At 37.5% G+C, this 14,751-nt stretch overlaps 1 protein-coding gene across 1 annotated transcript in view; it reads left to right on the top strand.

Moving 5' to 3' along the window:
• LOC147823480 (dedicator of cytokinesis protein 9-like) overlaps positions 1-14,751 on the top strand; it is a 248,003-nt gene that overhangs the window by 94,103 nt on the left and 139,149 nt on the right. The window contains 6 exon segments of the mRNA XM_087193072.1: positions 2,805-2,887; positions 4,573-4,642; positions 6,156-6,251; positions 7,187-7,321; positions 12,274-12,448; positions 13,433-13,500. Of these exon segments, the coding sequence (XP_087049198.1) occupies positions 2,805-2,887; positions 4,573-4,642; positions 6,156-6,251; positions 7,187-7,321; positions 12,274-12,448; positions 13,433-13,500 (627 nt within the window).

Here is a 14,751-nt window from a genome sequence, read left to right as displayed (position 1 = left end):
TTTAAAAAAATTTCTATGTGAAGTATCATATTTGAAATAGCCCATTTCACTTTAATGGTCTTGTCTTCTTTCATTAGTCTTCAAAGAACAGCCATTTGCTACCAAAGTAAATCAATATTTTGAATGTGCTTCTCTTGGTTTTTGTTTATTAGCTAATTCTTGTAAGCATTTCCACCAGAACTTGAGGCAAATCATAAGGAAGCTGTTTCTTTTAAATTAAAAACCACCACCAAAAATTTAAGTGTACATACTGATTAAGTATTTGGCTGGTTTTTATTTTTTAAAAGATATAAACACCAAAAAAAAAATTTAACATTGTAGAAGATGGAAGACAATAAGATGCATTTTCTGTAACTTTGTCTACACATTTACATTGCTAAGTTGTTAAATCCAATTTGAATTGAACTCACTACAGGATTTCTTATTAGAACAATTATATGGTTTATTTTAAGTGTATACATACTGCCCAGTGGCCTGGGCATATTGTAGGTACTGAAAATGAAAGAAAATGCATCTTCAAACACATTTTACAGAATTGTTCATCACATATGCTGTTAGATTTGTGTACTGTAGGGTGTTTTGTTTTGTATTTTTGTACTATATATGGACTTTTTAAAAGTGACACTTAAACACATCTTTGAAAGCATAGTCACAGACAAAAGGAAAATGATAATTGATTTCCTTCAGAATGCCTACAATGTTAAATTTGGAGGCAGCTTCAGACTATTTTATTGGTGGTAGTTACTTGCTGATCTTTTTTAATAGTAACTCCAGAGAAGAAACCTGCACATATGCCTAATAAGTTGTTCTTTTACATTACAGTTTAGATTAAGCCCCAAGTAAAACAATGGAAATGTATATAGAACTATTAGTTCTTACATGATTTAATTATACCAAGATACATGAATTTAACTTTAACTTTACTTTTACGTAGGCAAACTGTTCATTTTTGTCCATTTTACTGTTTGTTAAAATAACATCCCTCTCCTACATACTCTTTTCTTGACCCAAATGAAATACTAAGGTCAAGATGAGGAGAGAAACAACTTGAGATGAATGTCTTTACTAAAATAACCAAAAAATTTTGTCAAACTCAAAAAAAAAGAAAAAATTTCGATTCTCCTATATTCCACTCATAAATGCATTCATGGTATGTAAGTTTGTGATTATTCACTTAGTTTTTACTTGGGCAAGTATATCCATACTTCATTAAGATGATTTTAATGTTCTGCATGAGACAGTGGTACAAGTTTAGTTGCAGTGCTTGATCAAAAACCACTGTGCCCAGGGGCCAGGGATTTAGCTTAGTGGTTCCGGCATCTGCCTCACAAGTGCAAGGTTGGATCCCTGGTACCAAAAAATCCCAAAAAAACAAACCGCTGTGCCTGGCTAAAGAGAATAGGAGAGTGTCTAAGGCCTGCGTTAGAGGTGTTAGTGGACCTAGGGACAGTAATGGCAAAATCTAAAACTTTGAATAGTTTTGAAATCATATTTCTTGTTTTGAAATGTAATTTTGAATGTGAGTACCTGTTCTAAATGTAAAAATGCTTTGAGAAATTTTTAAAAACATTTATAAGAACAAAACAGTATTTTTAAATGTTTGCAATCTTCATAGTAAAAAACTGAAAAATGGCTCAGCTTCCATACGGAAGCTCTGAGTCCTTCTCAGCTATTTATTCCACTTCTCAAAACATACTACTTCCCTTTGCATCCTTTCAAGCAAGGTGCTTATATAGGAGCCTGGCACAAAATAACACTCTCTGTTTTGCTGTTGTTATTTTTATGAGTTTGTGAGTGGAAGGAGGTTTGCTTCAGAGGGCCTTTAGATGTAGGCTGTGACATGGATAGAAAGGTTGGCAGCATAAACTATGAAGTAAAATAAGAAGAATAAAGATGTTGTTCATGATGTTAGTTACAGCCAGAGTAAAAATAAATTCCTGTAGGTAAGACATAAAAACATTTACTTACCTATGATTTCATTTATATTCTCTTTTTCCACACCCAGGCTTACATATGTGTAGTCAGTAGCTAAATATATAGATTATCATTTGAATTAAGCTGATGTTAACTAAAACTCTTCACCTGTTATTGATTTTGACTAATTTGTATTTGAAGATCTAGTGAATGTAGTCTTATAATCTTAAGACTTTGTACAATACAGCATGGATCCTAATAGATGAAAGACACTGTGTTGGTCCCTTAACTTTATCACATAGTGAGGAAATTTAAATGCAGTCTGTGTAGGTTAGTGTCCCCAAAAGAATCTTTGACCATTGAGTACTCCATATGATACACATTTTGTACACACACACAAAATTGTTATGGTGCCACTACAAACTAGAATTGAAATCTTTCCTCATAATAACCTCATTCTGTCCTCTATGAATGAAAAAAAAAATGAAGGCAAATTTATATGACAGTATTAACCGACAGAGCTAGTTCTAATATCAGTAAATACCCTGAAAGTGACTTAAGGTTCACACTTTCTATTCACTAGAACCAAGTACTTTTAAGTGTGAAACAGTATATTGTTATGTAAATGTCACAAGGTTAGGCAAAGTTGTCTCCATATAAAATCTGCTGTCAAATCATTAATGATGATAACGTACAGTGATACCTCTCCAATGGGTAATGTTTCAGTGGTTCACAGGTAGCTCTGGTGGTGGATCTTCAGGCATTAGCCGGCTAATGGAAAAGTTTTTTTGGTGGCTGAATGGGTGTGCCTTCCCAAACCTCCTGGCATGTATTCCTCTTTCTTTTCTTTCTTTCTTTTTTTTTTAAAAAAAATTCCTGTCCCCTAATAGTGCATCAAAACCTACAACTCTGATTGGCATCTTGTGACCTATAAATATGAAGATTACTCAGGAGAGTTTCGACAGCTTCCAAAGTAAGTAAACTGTCAGACCACACAAAATGAGGTTATCCACATGGGGAATAGTCTTGGTACTTGAAATGCCCAGGGAGGTGTGTAACTTCATATGCAATCAGAGTAATGGTAGAAAATACTGCTAGATGATTTGTCTGTATACCATATAGCTATTATGAATAGAGCCTTTGATTAGAACTTAAATGTAGCACTGTGGCATGAGTCGGTGGTAAAAGAACCATAAGGATGGTTTAATTATGTTCTGGGATTCTTTTCAGAATGTTATTTCAGAATTTTATTTTTTTATTTCAGAATTATATTTTTTATTTTATTTAATTAAATATAAAACTAGATATAAAACTATTTTAATTATATTTTATTTCAGAATTTTATTGTTAAAACATAAATAGGTGAAATTTTCAGTGAAAAATATAAAACAAAATATAAGTATGTTGAAATATGCTACGGTGTTTCTCTTTAAAAGAATATTTTGGAAAAGATTTGAAAAGAGTATTCTATATTGAATAATTGTGTTTGAACAAAATAAATCAAGGAACAAGTGTTTTCCCAGATAAATTTTTTACCCCATTTAAAGCAGTAATTCTTTAAAAAATACATGAAAGGCAAGTATGTTTAGAAAGATTAGTGGTATTTAAAGTGGACCAGGAGTAGGTAGCTCTTACCTGAAGAGGCTTTTATGAAACAGTGCATTCTGAAGTCATGATACAGTTGCCAAATGAAATTTAGTAGATAATGACAGTTGAAAATAATAGAGACAGATTGTGTTTTAAAAGTAACCATTACCAGTGAAAAATCTTACTTGAAACTCAGGTGATATATATTTCTATACACTTTCCTTTCTGTTTGTTGCGTAGGAGTTTGATTGAATCTTTTGTACTATTCTTGGAGGACCTAGCTTTTTGTTTTTCCTATTTGTGTGGCTCAGCCACTCCTTAAGAATGTTCAGCCAACTTCCTGATTGCCCCTTTTTAAATCTCAGCCAAGAACACTCCCTCCTAGCAGTATCTTCTCCAGAGGAGTATACTCCTTAGTTCTATATTTGCCCATCTTCACTGTCTTGTTCATACTGTTCTCATGCCTGGAAGATACAGACTGATTTGTACTCACTCTATTACTTTTTTGCATTAGTAAGAATTTCCAAATGGATGATGAGAAAAAGAGAGGATTATAAATGTCTAGGTAACTTCTCCACTCTGTAAGCCTCAGTTTCCTCATCTATTGAGTGCTTTTAATAGTTCCACCATCTCAAAGTTTGAGGTGATACATGTAAAGTACAGAACACAGGACCTAGCACGTAATAACCCTTTGATAATGCTGGCCACTGCTGTTATTGTCCTTAATGCCATTGTCTTCTCAAAAGTGGCCTCATATTCCATTTTCTTTAAAAGATAAACTGTATTAAAAGCTATGCTACTAAGTCTTTATTAATACACAATCCACATTCCTATTTTCAGTATACCTCCTAACTCCCAGCAAGCTCTGCTTGCTTTTCCACATAGCTTTTTGGAGCTTAATGACTCGTGCTCTTGGCTTACCTATTTTGGACAGCAGTGGCATAGATTGTGTTATTTCTTATCTGATAGGGACAGCTTTGGGTTTATTAAAGCCTGGTTCCTCTGATGGAGGAAGAAATGCAGACTCTGTTGATTAGGCAATTATTAAACAAATTATTCTTATTTTTAAAGCAAAGCAGCCAAGTTGGATAAACTTCCAGTTCATGTCTATGAAGTTGATGAGGAGGTCGACCAAGATGAGGTGAGATGCTTGCTTGCTGTTACTTCTCTTTTCACTTTAATCATTGATTTTACCGAATTTTAAGATGAGTTAGAACATTATCAACATTTACCCAAAAGAGGAATTGGAATGTTTCAGGAAGCAGGGGAAGAATATTTTAAAGTATATTATTGGATCGATTGACATAAGGTCTCTGTTTCAACTTGACTGCTTAGCATCTCATGTTCTTTGGAGAATGTTTATTTTTTCTGAGCTCATTTTCAAAGACTTGGATCAGATTTGGCTACACTGTTAAAAGATAACAAGATGACTTAGACCTTAAACTTAGGTTGCTTTTCAACAAGATATCTTAAATTTCCAGCCTGTAGATTTAAAATGGCTGTTTCTTCACTGATTGCTTTTAATGAAGTCTGGTTTTAACACACTCACTCCCTCTGCTCTCGGAGCAAAGATTATGGCTCGAGAAGGTGCATGAAGCAAGTAGGGCATTAAGCAAGTATGTTTACTGAGCAAGGGACCCCTAATAAAAAGGTTTTGCTACCAACTTTGCATTTCTTATTCTCCCTCTAAATGCTGGGTGCCCCGTTGTAAAGTTAAGTTCTTTCCTTTTAAAAACATTGCCAGTTTAGGGCCAGGGATTTAGCTCAGTGGTTCTTCCGCCTGCCTTGCAAGTGCAAGGTCCCGAGTTCGATCCCCAGTACCAGAAAAAAAAAAAATTGCCAGTTTAGCCAGGTTGCTGTGTGTATGTATATTTCCTCTGCTGTCTGTTTAGGATCTGTCCAAATATATGCCTAACATTTTTAGCAGTAGCTGGCAGCTTTGTGCCCACCTCCTTAAACCCAGATTTCACACTGTGTCAGGTCTGAGCTTGAAGAAGCACTTTTCTTTACTTCTTTAGAAATTTCTCTTTACTTCTCTGACTTCTTTTTCCCCCTCTGTGCCTGCTTGTATTCTTACCTCTTCACTCCTTTTCCTTTGCTCCCTCATTTTATCTCTCTGTTCTGCATTGCCTCATATTTCCTCCCTTTCTTTTTCCACCTTTCCCTGAACTAAGCTTCTGGGAAGTTTTCCAGGAATTTGTCCTGCAATCATAGGGGAGTGTAATTTGAAAACATTTTTTATGAAACCAGGGGAGACCTTAAAACTGAGTGGTCAAATGTGGTATATATTTTCTATTACTCATTAAACACTTAAAAAATAACGGGCGAGGGATTTAGCTCAGTGGTTCTGCCACCTGCCTCGAAAGCACAAGGTCCCAAGTTCGATCCCAGGTACCCAAAAAAAAGCAAACACTTAAAAATAAAATCTTGAGCTTAGCTTTGCTCTAATGGAATTGTGTTTGTAGCTAGTTTCTCTCTTCTATTGCTAAGTGGACTTTAATGTGACTTGTAGTTGTTGGGACAATAAATGCTTCAATAAAGGGATAATTGACTAACTTGCCACAAATAAAATGGTTTTCCCATTGACCAAACTCACAACAAATAACAGGTAATAGTGGAAGATTGACTGTAGGGGTATTTTCCTTCCCTCCTAGGATGCTGCTTCCCTTGGTTCTCAGAAGGGTGGGATCACCAAGCATGGGTGGCTGTACAAAGGCAACATGAACAGTGCAATCAGCGTGACCACGAGGGTAAGGAGGCTCATCACCCTGCTTTCCCCTCTCATGAAACCTTGTCTGCTATAGGCCCTGAGCATAATGCTCAAGGTGAATGGATGTGCTGTTCTTCCTGATAAAAGGGATATTGTCTGGTTACTACATGCTTCTTTGGTGATAGCATCCTATTTCTACAGCCCTGTCCACTCACTTGCCTTCACTGCCCTCTCCAGGAGCACAAAGAGACCATCACTGGGCTGGTGTGGGTCCAGTCACGGCCAGAGGCCTTCTTCTCTGTGCTGACTGTGCGGAGCTCTGTGCTACCTCATAGAGTGCCATGGAGGGGCTGTGTTACACACTAAGCCTAAGCACTCCTGTGCATGTCTACCACGACAGAGGCAAGGAGAGCAGAACCGGAGGACTAAAAAGGAAAATGGTTAATTTGGGAGAGGGTTGCAAAGAGAAAAGTAAAAAACTAATTAAGTTATTTAGGGTGAAGATCTGGAAAAATAAAAGAAACAATGAAAGAGAGGTAAGAATGAATAGGGAGATGAACATTAAATCAGGAAATGCTGATTGTCATAATCCTGAGGCTGGAAAATCAGTGTCACGAGGCAGAAAACCGTTCCTATTCTGTGTGAGCCAGAAGCTCGGGGATTTGAGAGTCTGCATCCCAAGTTGAACTCCGTGCACTGCTTTTGGTAGTTATGTAAAATCTCAAATTCTGTGGTTAAGAAAAATGACCTGTGGATGTTAAAGTGAACACCTTCCTCAGAATTGAAATTCGGTCAGACATTAGATGTAATGGAAAATCTTCAGGTAGTCTAGTTACCTGGAATGTCCTCTGGAATTAGATTTATTTTGGCGAGAATGAAAAGAGTTTTTATGGATTTGTGTAGCTGTGGTTTATTGGTAGAGATTGTGACTTTTTTTCATTTTGAAAAATAGCTGTGTGTGTCATTTTCCCTCAGTCATTTAAGAGACGATTTTTCCACCTGATTCAACTTGGTGATGGATCCTACAATTTGAATTTTTACAAAGATGAAAAGATCTCCAAGGAACCAAAAGGATCAATATTTTTGGATTCCTGCATGGGTGTGGTTCAGGTAAATGTGAAGAGTTTTATCAGCAACTTTTTTTGTTTGTAATAGTATTATGTGCAGTAAGATTTAAGCAAACACTTTCAAAGGTGGCATTATTCATGATAGAAATATAATGTCTAACCTTAAAATAAATAAAGTCCTATTTTCAGCATTTTAGAAAATGGCAGGTATTTATGTTACAGTGGGCACAAGTGCTCTGGTGCATATGTTCTTATGTTTAAAACCTGCCCTTGGCTGGTTTTTAGCTATAGGACTTTGGTCTGACTATTCAAAGTTTCTTCTGGGCCGGGGATTTAGCTCAGTGGTTCCGCCGCCTGCTGCACAAGCGCAAGGACCCAAGTTCGATCCCCGGTACCAGAAAAAAAAGTTTCTTCATCTGCAGAATTTGGGTAATGACAGTGTTTCATTAGTAGGGTAAACGAGAAGACCACATGATTTAACACGTGGAAATATTTACAATGGTTTTTAGCATCTCAGTGACAACTTTGTCACCCCATCATAACCCCAAAGGCCATATTGTATACTTATTAACAGCTTGGACAGAGTTCAAATATCTACTCCACCACTTTAATCTTAGAGATGGCGTTTAACCTCTCTGCCTCAGTTTCCTCATTTGTTAAATAGGGATGATAATAGTATCAAATATGGTTACTGAGAAAATACATATAATGAGCTTAGAACAGTGCTGGCAGGTGATAAGCTTCTCATCAGCATGGTATATTTTTGTGATCATAGTATTGTGACAGTTGTAAAGTTATACTTAAATTATCTTTATACATAGCACAAAAGTGTATTCTTGCTATAAAAAAAAAGTCAGAAGTGCAAATAAAGTTCCCTGGGCTCCCTGCTCCTCCCATCTCTCCCTTTCCCGGAAACCTGTTACTAGTTTGATATGCACCCTTCTACACATTCTTGGAATTGTCTCTGAAAGTGGGTTGCTGTTTTCCCATCTGTTCATCCCTCCATCTATCCTTTTGTCATTTCCAAGAGGATTTAAGATAACAGCTTACAAGGAGACATAAAATACAGGGTGACAAATTTAAAGTGACAGTGAAAACAGAAGGATGAACAAAGTGTTGAGGTAGAGGTGAGATGAAGCAGAATGAAGACAAAGGATTGTTTTGAAGACCTCATACCAGCTGTGGGTGGGCCCAACTAGGCTGTCTGCTTTCTAAATGTGGAGACAGTCAGTCTCACAATTTGCAGTGCACATAATATACAGACATCCAATTAGTCAGAAGCTCCCCAAATAATCTCAGAATGAAGATCATTCAGCCATTTTTCTTAGAGGCCCTCAAACAGAGAGCTCTGTGACTAGTGAGTATTCTCCCTGACAACTCACAATAGATGCAGTCACCATTACAGAGAAAATTCTCCCTTAAAATGATCCTGTGGTGGTTGATGACACTGACTGAGCTGGATTCTCGAAGGAGGTTTGTGAGGGTGGCCAGCATGAATGAAGTCAGGGACATGGCTTTCTGTTTTGACCGCAGGCACCTTTGTTTATCTAAGTTAGGCTGCATTTTCATCCAGTGAATCCATTCATGTGATTGAAACAGTGGACAGTACTGAAGAGCTGTCCTGAAGGTGCTTCAGCCTCGAATCACCTCCACTTCACCCACTCCCCACTTCCCTCAAACAATCAGTTTTTAAAACTTGTCTATTTGTCTGGAGTTTGTCTTCATATTGCTAGATAATGAGTATTCACTCTTCTTTCTTTACTCATTAGCTTCGGACATTCTTGAAAGTTTTCTGTGCTGGTAGATAGGATTCCTGCTCCAAGATAGACTAATTGCTTTCTCTGGCCTACACAGCTGCCATCTTGGAGATTCCCTTTGCCTTCTTCACCATGTAGACTTTCCTGCTTCTAGGAGCCTGTGTCTTCCCTTCTTTGGTTCTGTTTCCTTGTTTTGCAAGAGCCTGTCCTCCGGTAGCTTCCTGAGAAGCCATGTATAAGATGGTATAATTTTTTGATTTAATGTATCTGTAGATATCTGTTTTACATTCACACTTGACTCAGTTTGACTGGCTGTAGAAATCCAAAGTGAAGTCATTTTGGGAACTTTAAAGGCATCGCTTTTACCCTCTAGATGTTGATATTGTTTGGGAGTATCTAATGGTGTTGCCCTTATACATGTAAATAGATGTATGACTTTCAGTTTTTGTTTTTGTGTTATTAGGGATTGAACCCAGAGTCTTTGCACTGAGCTACATCTCCATCCCTTTTTAAAATTTTATTTTGAGACAGGCTTCACTAAATCACTGTTACCCAGGCTGGGCTCAAACTTGGGATCCTCAGCCTCCCAGAGTGCTGGGATCATAGGTTGACTTGTTTGTTTGTTTATTTACCAAGTTTTCTCCTTTGCCCTTTACCTCTGTCTCACCCTGGGTACTCTGTATGTCATATTCTGACCACCTTGGGTCTTCCTCAAGCCTTAAGACCCTGTTTGGGTTTCCTCTTCTGTGCTCCAGTATGAATGCCACCTCTAGACAGAAAGCTGAGGTGATGCGGACTCACTTCTACCAGGGACTGGTAGTACTATAGAACTGCCTTCTACGAGTGGTCACAGGCCCCACACCGCCTGTTGTTCTTTACCTGAGAACGGTTATCTCTTTTTTCTAGTGTACTAGTAAATGTGACTGGAGAGTAAATCCAGATCCTGTTACTTCATCCTGACCGGAAATGAAAGTTAGTGTTCAAAAGCAGGTGCCTGCAAGGGCCCAGCAGCTAAGTTCAGTGGCAGAAAAGGACTGGGATGGGCCGGGGATTTAGCTCAGTGGTTTCGATGTCTGCTACGCAAGGGCAAGGACCCGAGTTCGATCCCCAGTACCAAAAAAACCAGAAAAGGACTGGGGAACCCTAGGAACTGGGACACACCAGCGCCCAGGTGCTCTGCTCACAGGGTGCATCTGCTTGTCAACCACAGCTGATGTTGCCAGATCACCTGGCTTTTCAGGACATCGGGAATGTGGAATTTTAGTTAAATTCTTGTCATCTTTAACTATTGGAAAATAGTAAAGCCACTGTGCCGGATCTTGTTCCCCTAAATAAACAAACAAAAAAGGAATACATGAAATGGTGTTGGAGCCTTGGATCAGGACAGTAACACCACTTCATGTTCACTGAAAATTATTCTCAGCCAGCAGCTAGCTGATCAGCATGTGGATGTCTCAGCTTACAACCCAACTTTAGTTTAAAGCAGACACTGTGAAGAACTAAATTCCATCAAAGGTTGTTTACTGACAGTGTGAAACAGGGAATATCAGAGTGAATTATTAACTTCTTGTGTGGGATTCCCAAATAGTAGCATTCTTAAGTTGAGATACCTTTAAGTGGTTCTTTTGCTGAACTTTCTGGCACTAATTTTAAAAAGTGTAAACAAACCCAAATATATTTGGAAACTTCATTTTGAAATAGGCAGTAATTATTTTTGTTTTATAAGAGTTTTGTTGCACGTCTTCAGCACAGTGTGCAGATATTTGTAAGTGTAGCAGTTCTGAGCTACCGTCTAGTCTTTGAGGTCCATTTCAAAATCTAAGGTTCTGACTTCAGTGAAAGTCTCTTCCTTCAGAGTCCTTTTGCAGATGTGGCTGATGGTGTTTTTCATCCAAGGCTTCAAAAGATTAAATTTATTTGTTTTTGTCTAAGTCTGTTTATAAACTGAGCATCAAAAGTTGTGATTTGGTTTTCTTAAACTATCATTACTTTTGTATCTGATAAAAAAATTAATGAGTGCTGTGGACTGAAAGAAATGCCTAAACTGAAAATTTTAGATGGACTTGACAGAAATACAATTTAGAATCTTAAGTCCTAAAAGACGTATGTTAGGACCCTTGAGGTTGATTATACTTACACAGCACATGAAGAAATGGGGACTGAGAAGGAAAAAGCCTAATGTTCTTGACCCACTTTTAACTTTTTATTTTGTGGATTGTATGTGAGGAGTGGAGACTGGGAGCTCCCTCAGGGACTCTGGGTAACCAGCTAGAATTTGAGTGGGTGAAGGGGGGTCGCTATTCTGTCCCTCATCATCTCTCAACCTATACTGTACTCTGGTCCTCAGAGTGGACCTCTATCTAGAGCGATCAACCTGGGATGATTCTGCCTCCAGGGGACATTTGACAATGTCTGGATATGGTTTTGATTACCACCACTCAGATGTGCTACTGGTATCTAGTGCATTGAGGCTAGGATATCACTAAACATCCTACAATATGGAAGACACTCTGTATGACAAAGAATGATCCACCCAAATGTCAGCGGTGCCAAGGATGCCACATCCTGGTCTGGTGTATGTGCAGACTCCCTCTCATGCACCTGGCCTACTGTTTATACTCACAACCAGTCACCCTCATATTGGCATGAAAGCCAGAGATGTGAGACAGGGCTATAGAAAGAGTTCATATAACTTTTGAGATTCATAAAAGTTCCAGGTAAGTAAGCCAGACATATTGATACATGATAGTTAGCTTTTAAAAATGTAATGCTGGGCCAGGAATTTAGCTCAGTGGTTCCGCTGCCTGCCTCGCAAGTGCAAGGTCCTGAGTTTGATCCCCGGTACCAAAAATAAAGAAATAAATAAAAATGTAATGCTACACACTACTTTTTAAAAAGCTAATAAAACTTTTGCATGAGATTTAGTTCAATCAGCAAATATTTTTCAAGTGCCTATGATGTGCCAAATACTGTCCTAAAGATTAAGTATATAGCTTGGAACAAAAAAATGGGAACACTCTGCCTATAAAGTGCTTCCATTTCATTGCAGGGGACATAATAAAGTAGAAAATATAATGAGTCAGATGGAACAGTAAAGGAGGTGGGCATCAGTGGGGGTTCATGGGAGGGATATAAGTAGCTTGGTCCACAATGCCAATGAGATAGCACCCATCAGCAAATAAGACAGAGAAATTATTTTAAAGAAGCTCCAAATATGTCTACCCTTTTTCCATTTCAGAACAATAAAGTCAGGCGTTTTGCTTTTGAGCTCAAGATGCAAGACAAAAGTAGTTATCTTTTGGCAGCTGACAGTGAAGTGGAAATGGAAGAATGGATCACAATTCTAAACAAGATTCTCCAGCTCAACTTTGAAGCTGCAATGCAAGAAAAGCGAAATGGAGACTCTCATGAAGGTAGGTAGCTCTAGCCGTCCACAGCCACTTTTGCTCTGCAGGTGTCTTTATTTTTGCCAAGTGCATGTAGCACAGGTATATGAGAGGGAGACAGATCTGAGCCTTTTACAGATAACCTCACAGCAAAGATTGTGTCACATTACAGTTTACTGCCCTGACATTGTTTGTATAGAAATTCCATGAGAAAGAAACCACAGCGTTGAAAGTAAAGAGGAAGACTTTGATTTGAGTCCTAGCCTAGTGATAACACTTTTCAACTATGTGCTCTTGGACAAGCTAGTTATATTTCTAAGCCTCAATTTACACACTTATAAAATGGGGATAAAAATGAAGCTTACTGATTGGATGGGAAGAGTAAACTAAAAAGTATATCTCAAGTCTCTATCAGAGAATCCTCACTTATAGTTTGCATTAATAATATCCTTTGGAGGCCGGGGATTTAGCTCAGTGGTTCTGGCACCTGCCTCAAAAGTGCAAGGTCCCAAGTTCGATCCCTGGTACCAAAATAATAATAATAATAAATATCCTTTGGAATTTTTAAGACAAAGCTAGGATGGACTGGAGCCTCAGATTAAATTGATGGGAAGAGTCTGGCTGTGTTTTCGACAATTCATGTTATATTTCAAGCTTTTAGGTAATAACCAACCCTGGCTGCCCCCTAGAAGTGCATGGGAAGGTTTTTTTTATTTAATGCTATTTTCTTGGTGCCACCAAAGATTCTGATTGGGTGAGGCTGTGGAGGCTGTTCATAGCTAGCATCGGTCTGAGTAGCCCAGGTCCACACTGTACTAGCAATTGCAGGTTTTACTTCTCACCACTGCACCTGAGCTTCAATCTTCAAAGCTCACATGTGTTTCTCATGTGCATCCAGCATTGAGAATCACTGCACTCAGAAGCACATAAGAGAAACAGCCTTAATTCTCCTGCTTTAAATAAAATATATTGCATTATAAGTGACTTGGATAATCTGTTTTGCCATTTTAGATGATGAGCAATGTAAATTGGAAGGTTCTGGTTCCGGTTTAGATAGCTATCTGCCTGAACTTGCCAAGGTAACATCTTCTTAAATCATCTGATCTTATTTGAATGCTATTGAAACTTTTCTCATTTCATGAGTTTATCCATAATAGAATCTCTTGAAATAACAGTTAAGTTGTGATTTCTGACCTGAATATGAGATGATGTGAAATACATCATTGTTCTGAGTGAGACTTCAGTTTGTTTTCCAAAATGCTTCCTACAAAGTATTTCTTACAATTCCTCAAATATTTGTTCTCTCATGCTATTTAATGCTGCATCACAAGTATTAAAGAAATAACCAAAGTACACAGGTAAGTGTTCTCATAATAACCAAGTACTACTGTGTTCACATGTGTACTTCCTGTTACTCAAATTACTAGGCATAATTCCAAAGAAGGTGGATGTGGCGATCTTGCTGCTAAACTAAAGAGGGGTTGCCTAAGTTATAGAATTTGTTGCTGCATTACTCTCAATTAAAAAAAAGAAGATCATAATGAGTGTTTTATAATTTTGAGATGCCCAGAAGTTACTGAAAAAGCACAAAGGTAAACAAACAACCATGAATCTGCCACAACCCAGATTCATATCTATTACTGTAGTTTTTTTAGCATCTGTATTTTTAAAAGAAATAAAATATTTTACATTTTACAATTGAAGTTCTTTTTAAGCACTGTCCTTATTACCGTTCTCTTCTTCCCCACACCCCAATGAGACAACCATTATGGAGTTTTACTTGCATGTCATTTTTATGTTTTTACAAATATATTTATTATAATGATATATCTGGTGGTTTTTAGACATTCAGGATGTTACATAAATACTAACCTGCTATATGTTTTATTCTGGATTGCTTTTAAATTTTTAAAAATTCAACCCTATTTTTGAAATCCGACCTAGCTGGTTTGTAGATCTGGTTTATTTATTTTATTGTACTGTATAAAACATTGTATTTTTGCTGTTCTATTATTTCCATTTTTTCTACCATGAACATGCTACAATGAATATCCTGTACTTGTCTCCTTGTATGTATCTATGCATGATTCTTTTTGAAATGAGAAATGTTTTTGTGTTCTGTAGCCCTTTATGCTCTTGCTGTTACTGCCTTTCTATTCTTTTTTTGATAATAACAGTGAAACAGTGACCCCCCACACACCCACATGTTAAACACTGTAATAGAAACATGGTTTGTCTGAATAGGATTATAAATAGGCTAGCATTGACCTTTATTTCAAGACATTAATTTTTCTTAGAGCCGTTACACCTTGCAGTTTACCTCCATCTTC

This window comes from Heterocephalus glaber, unplaced genomic scaffold (assembly GCF_053883595.1).
Source record: "Heterocephalus glaber isolate CG9 unplaced genomic scaffold, H.glaber_assembly_v1.0 deba00001578, whole genome shotgun sequence".
In the NCBI taxonomy this organism is placed as follows: domain Eukaryota; kingdom Metazoa; phylum Chordata; class Mammalia; order Rodentia; family Bathyergidae; genus Heterocephalus; species Heterocephalus glaber.
Note: the sequence above shows the minus strand (reverse complement) of the source record. Positions and strands in the feature narration are given on the sequence as shown.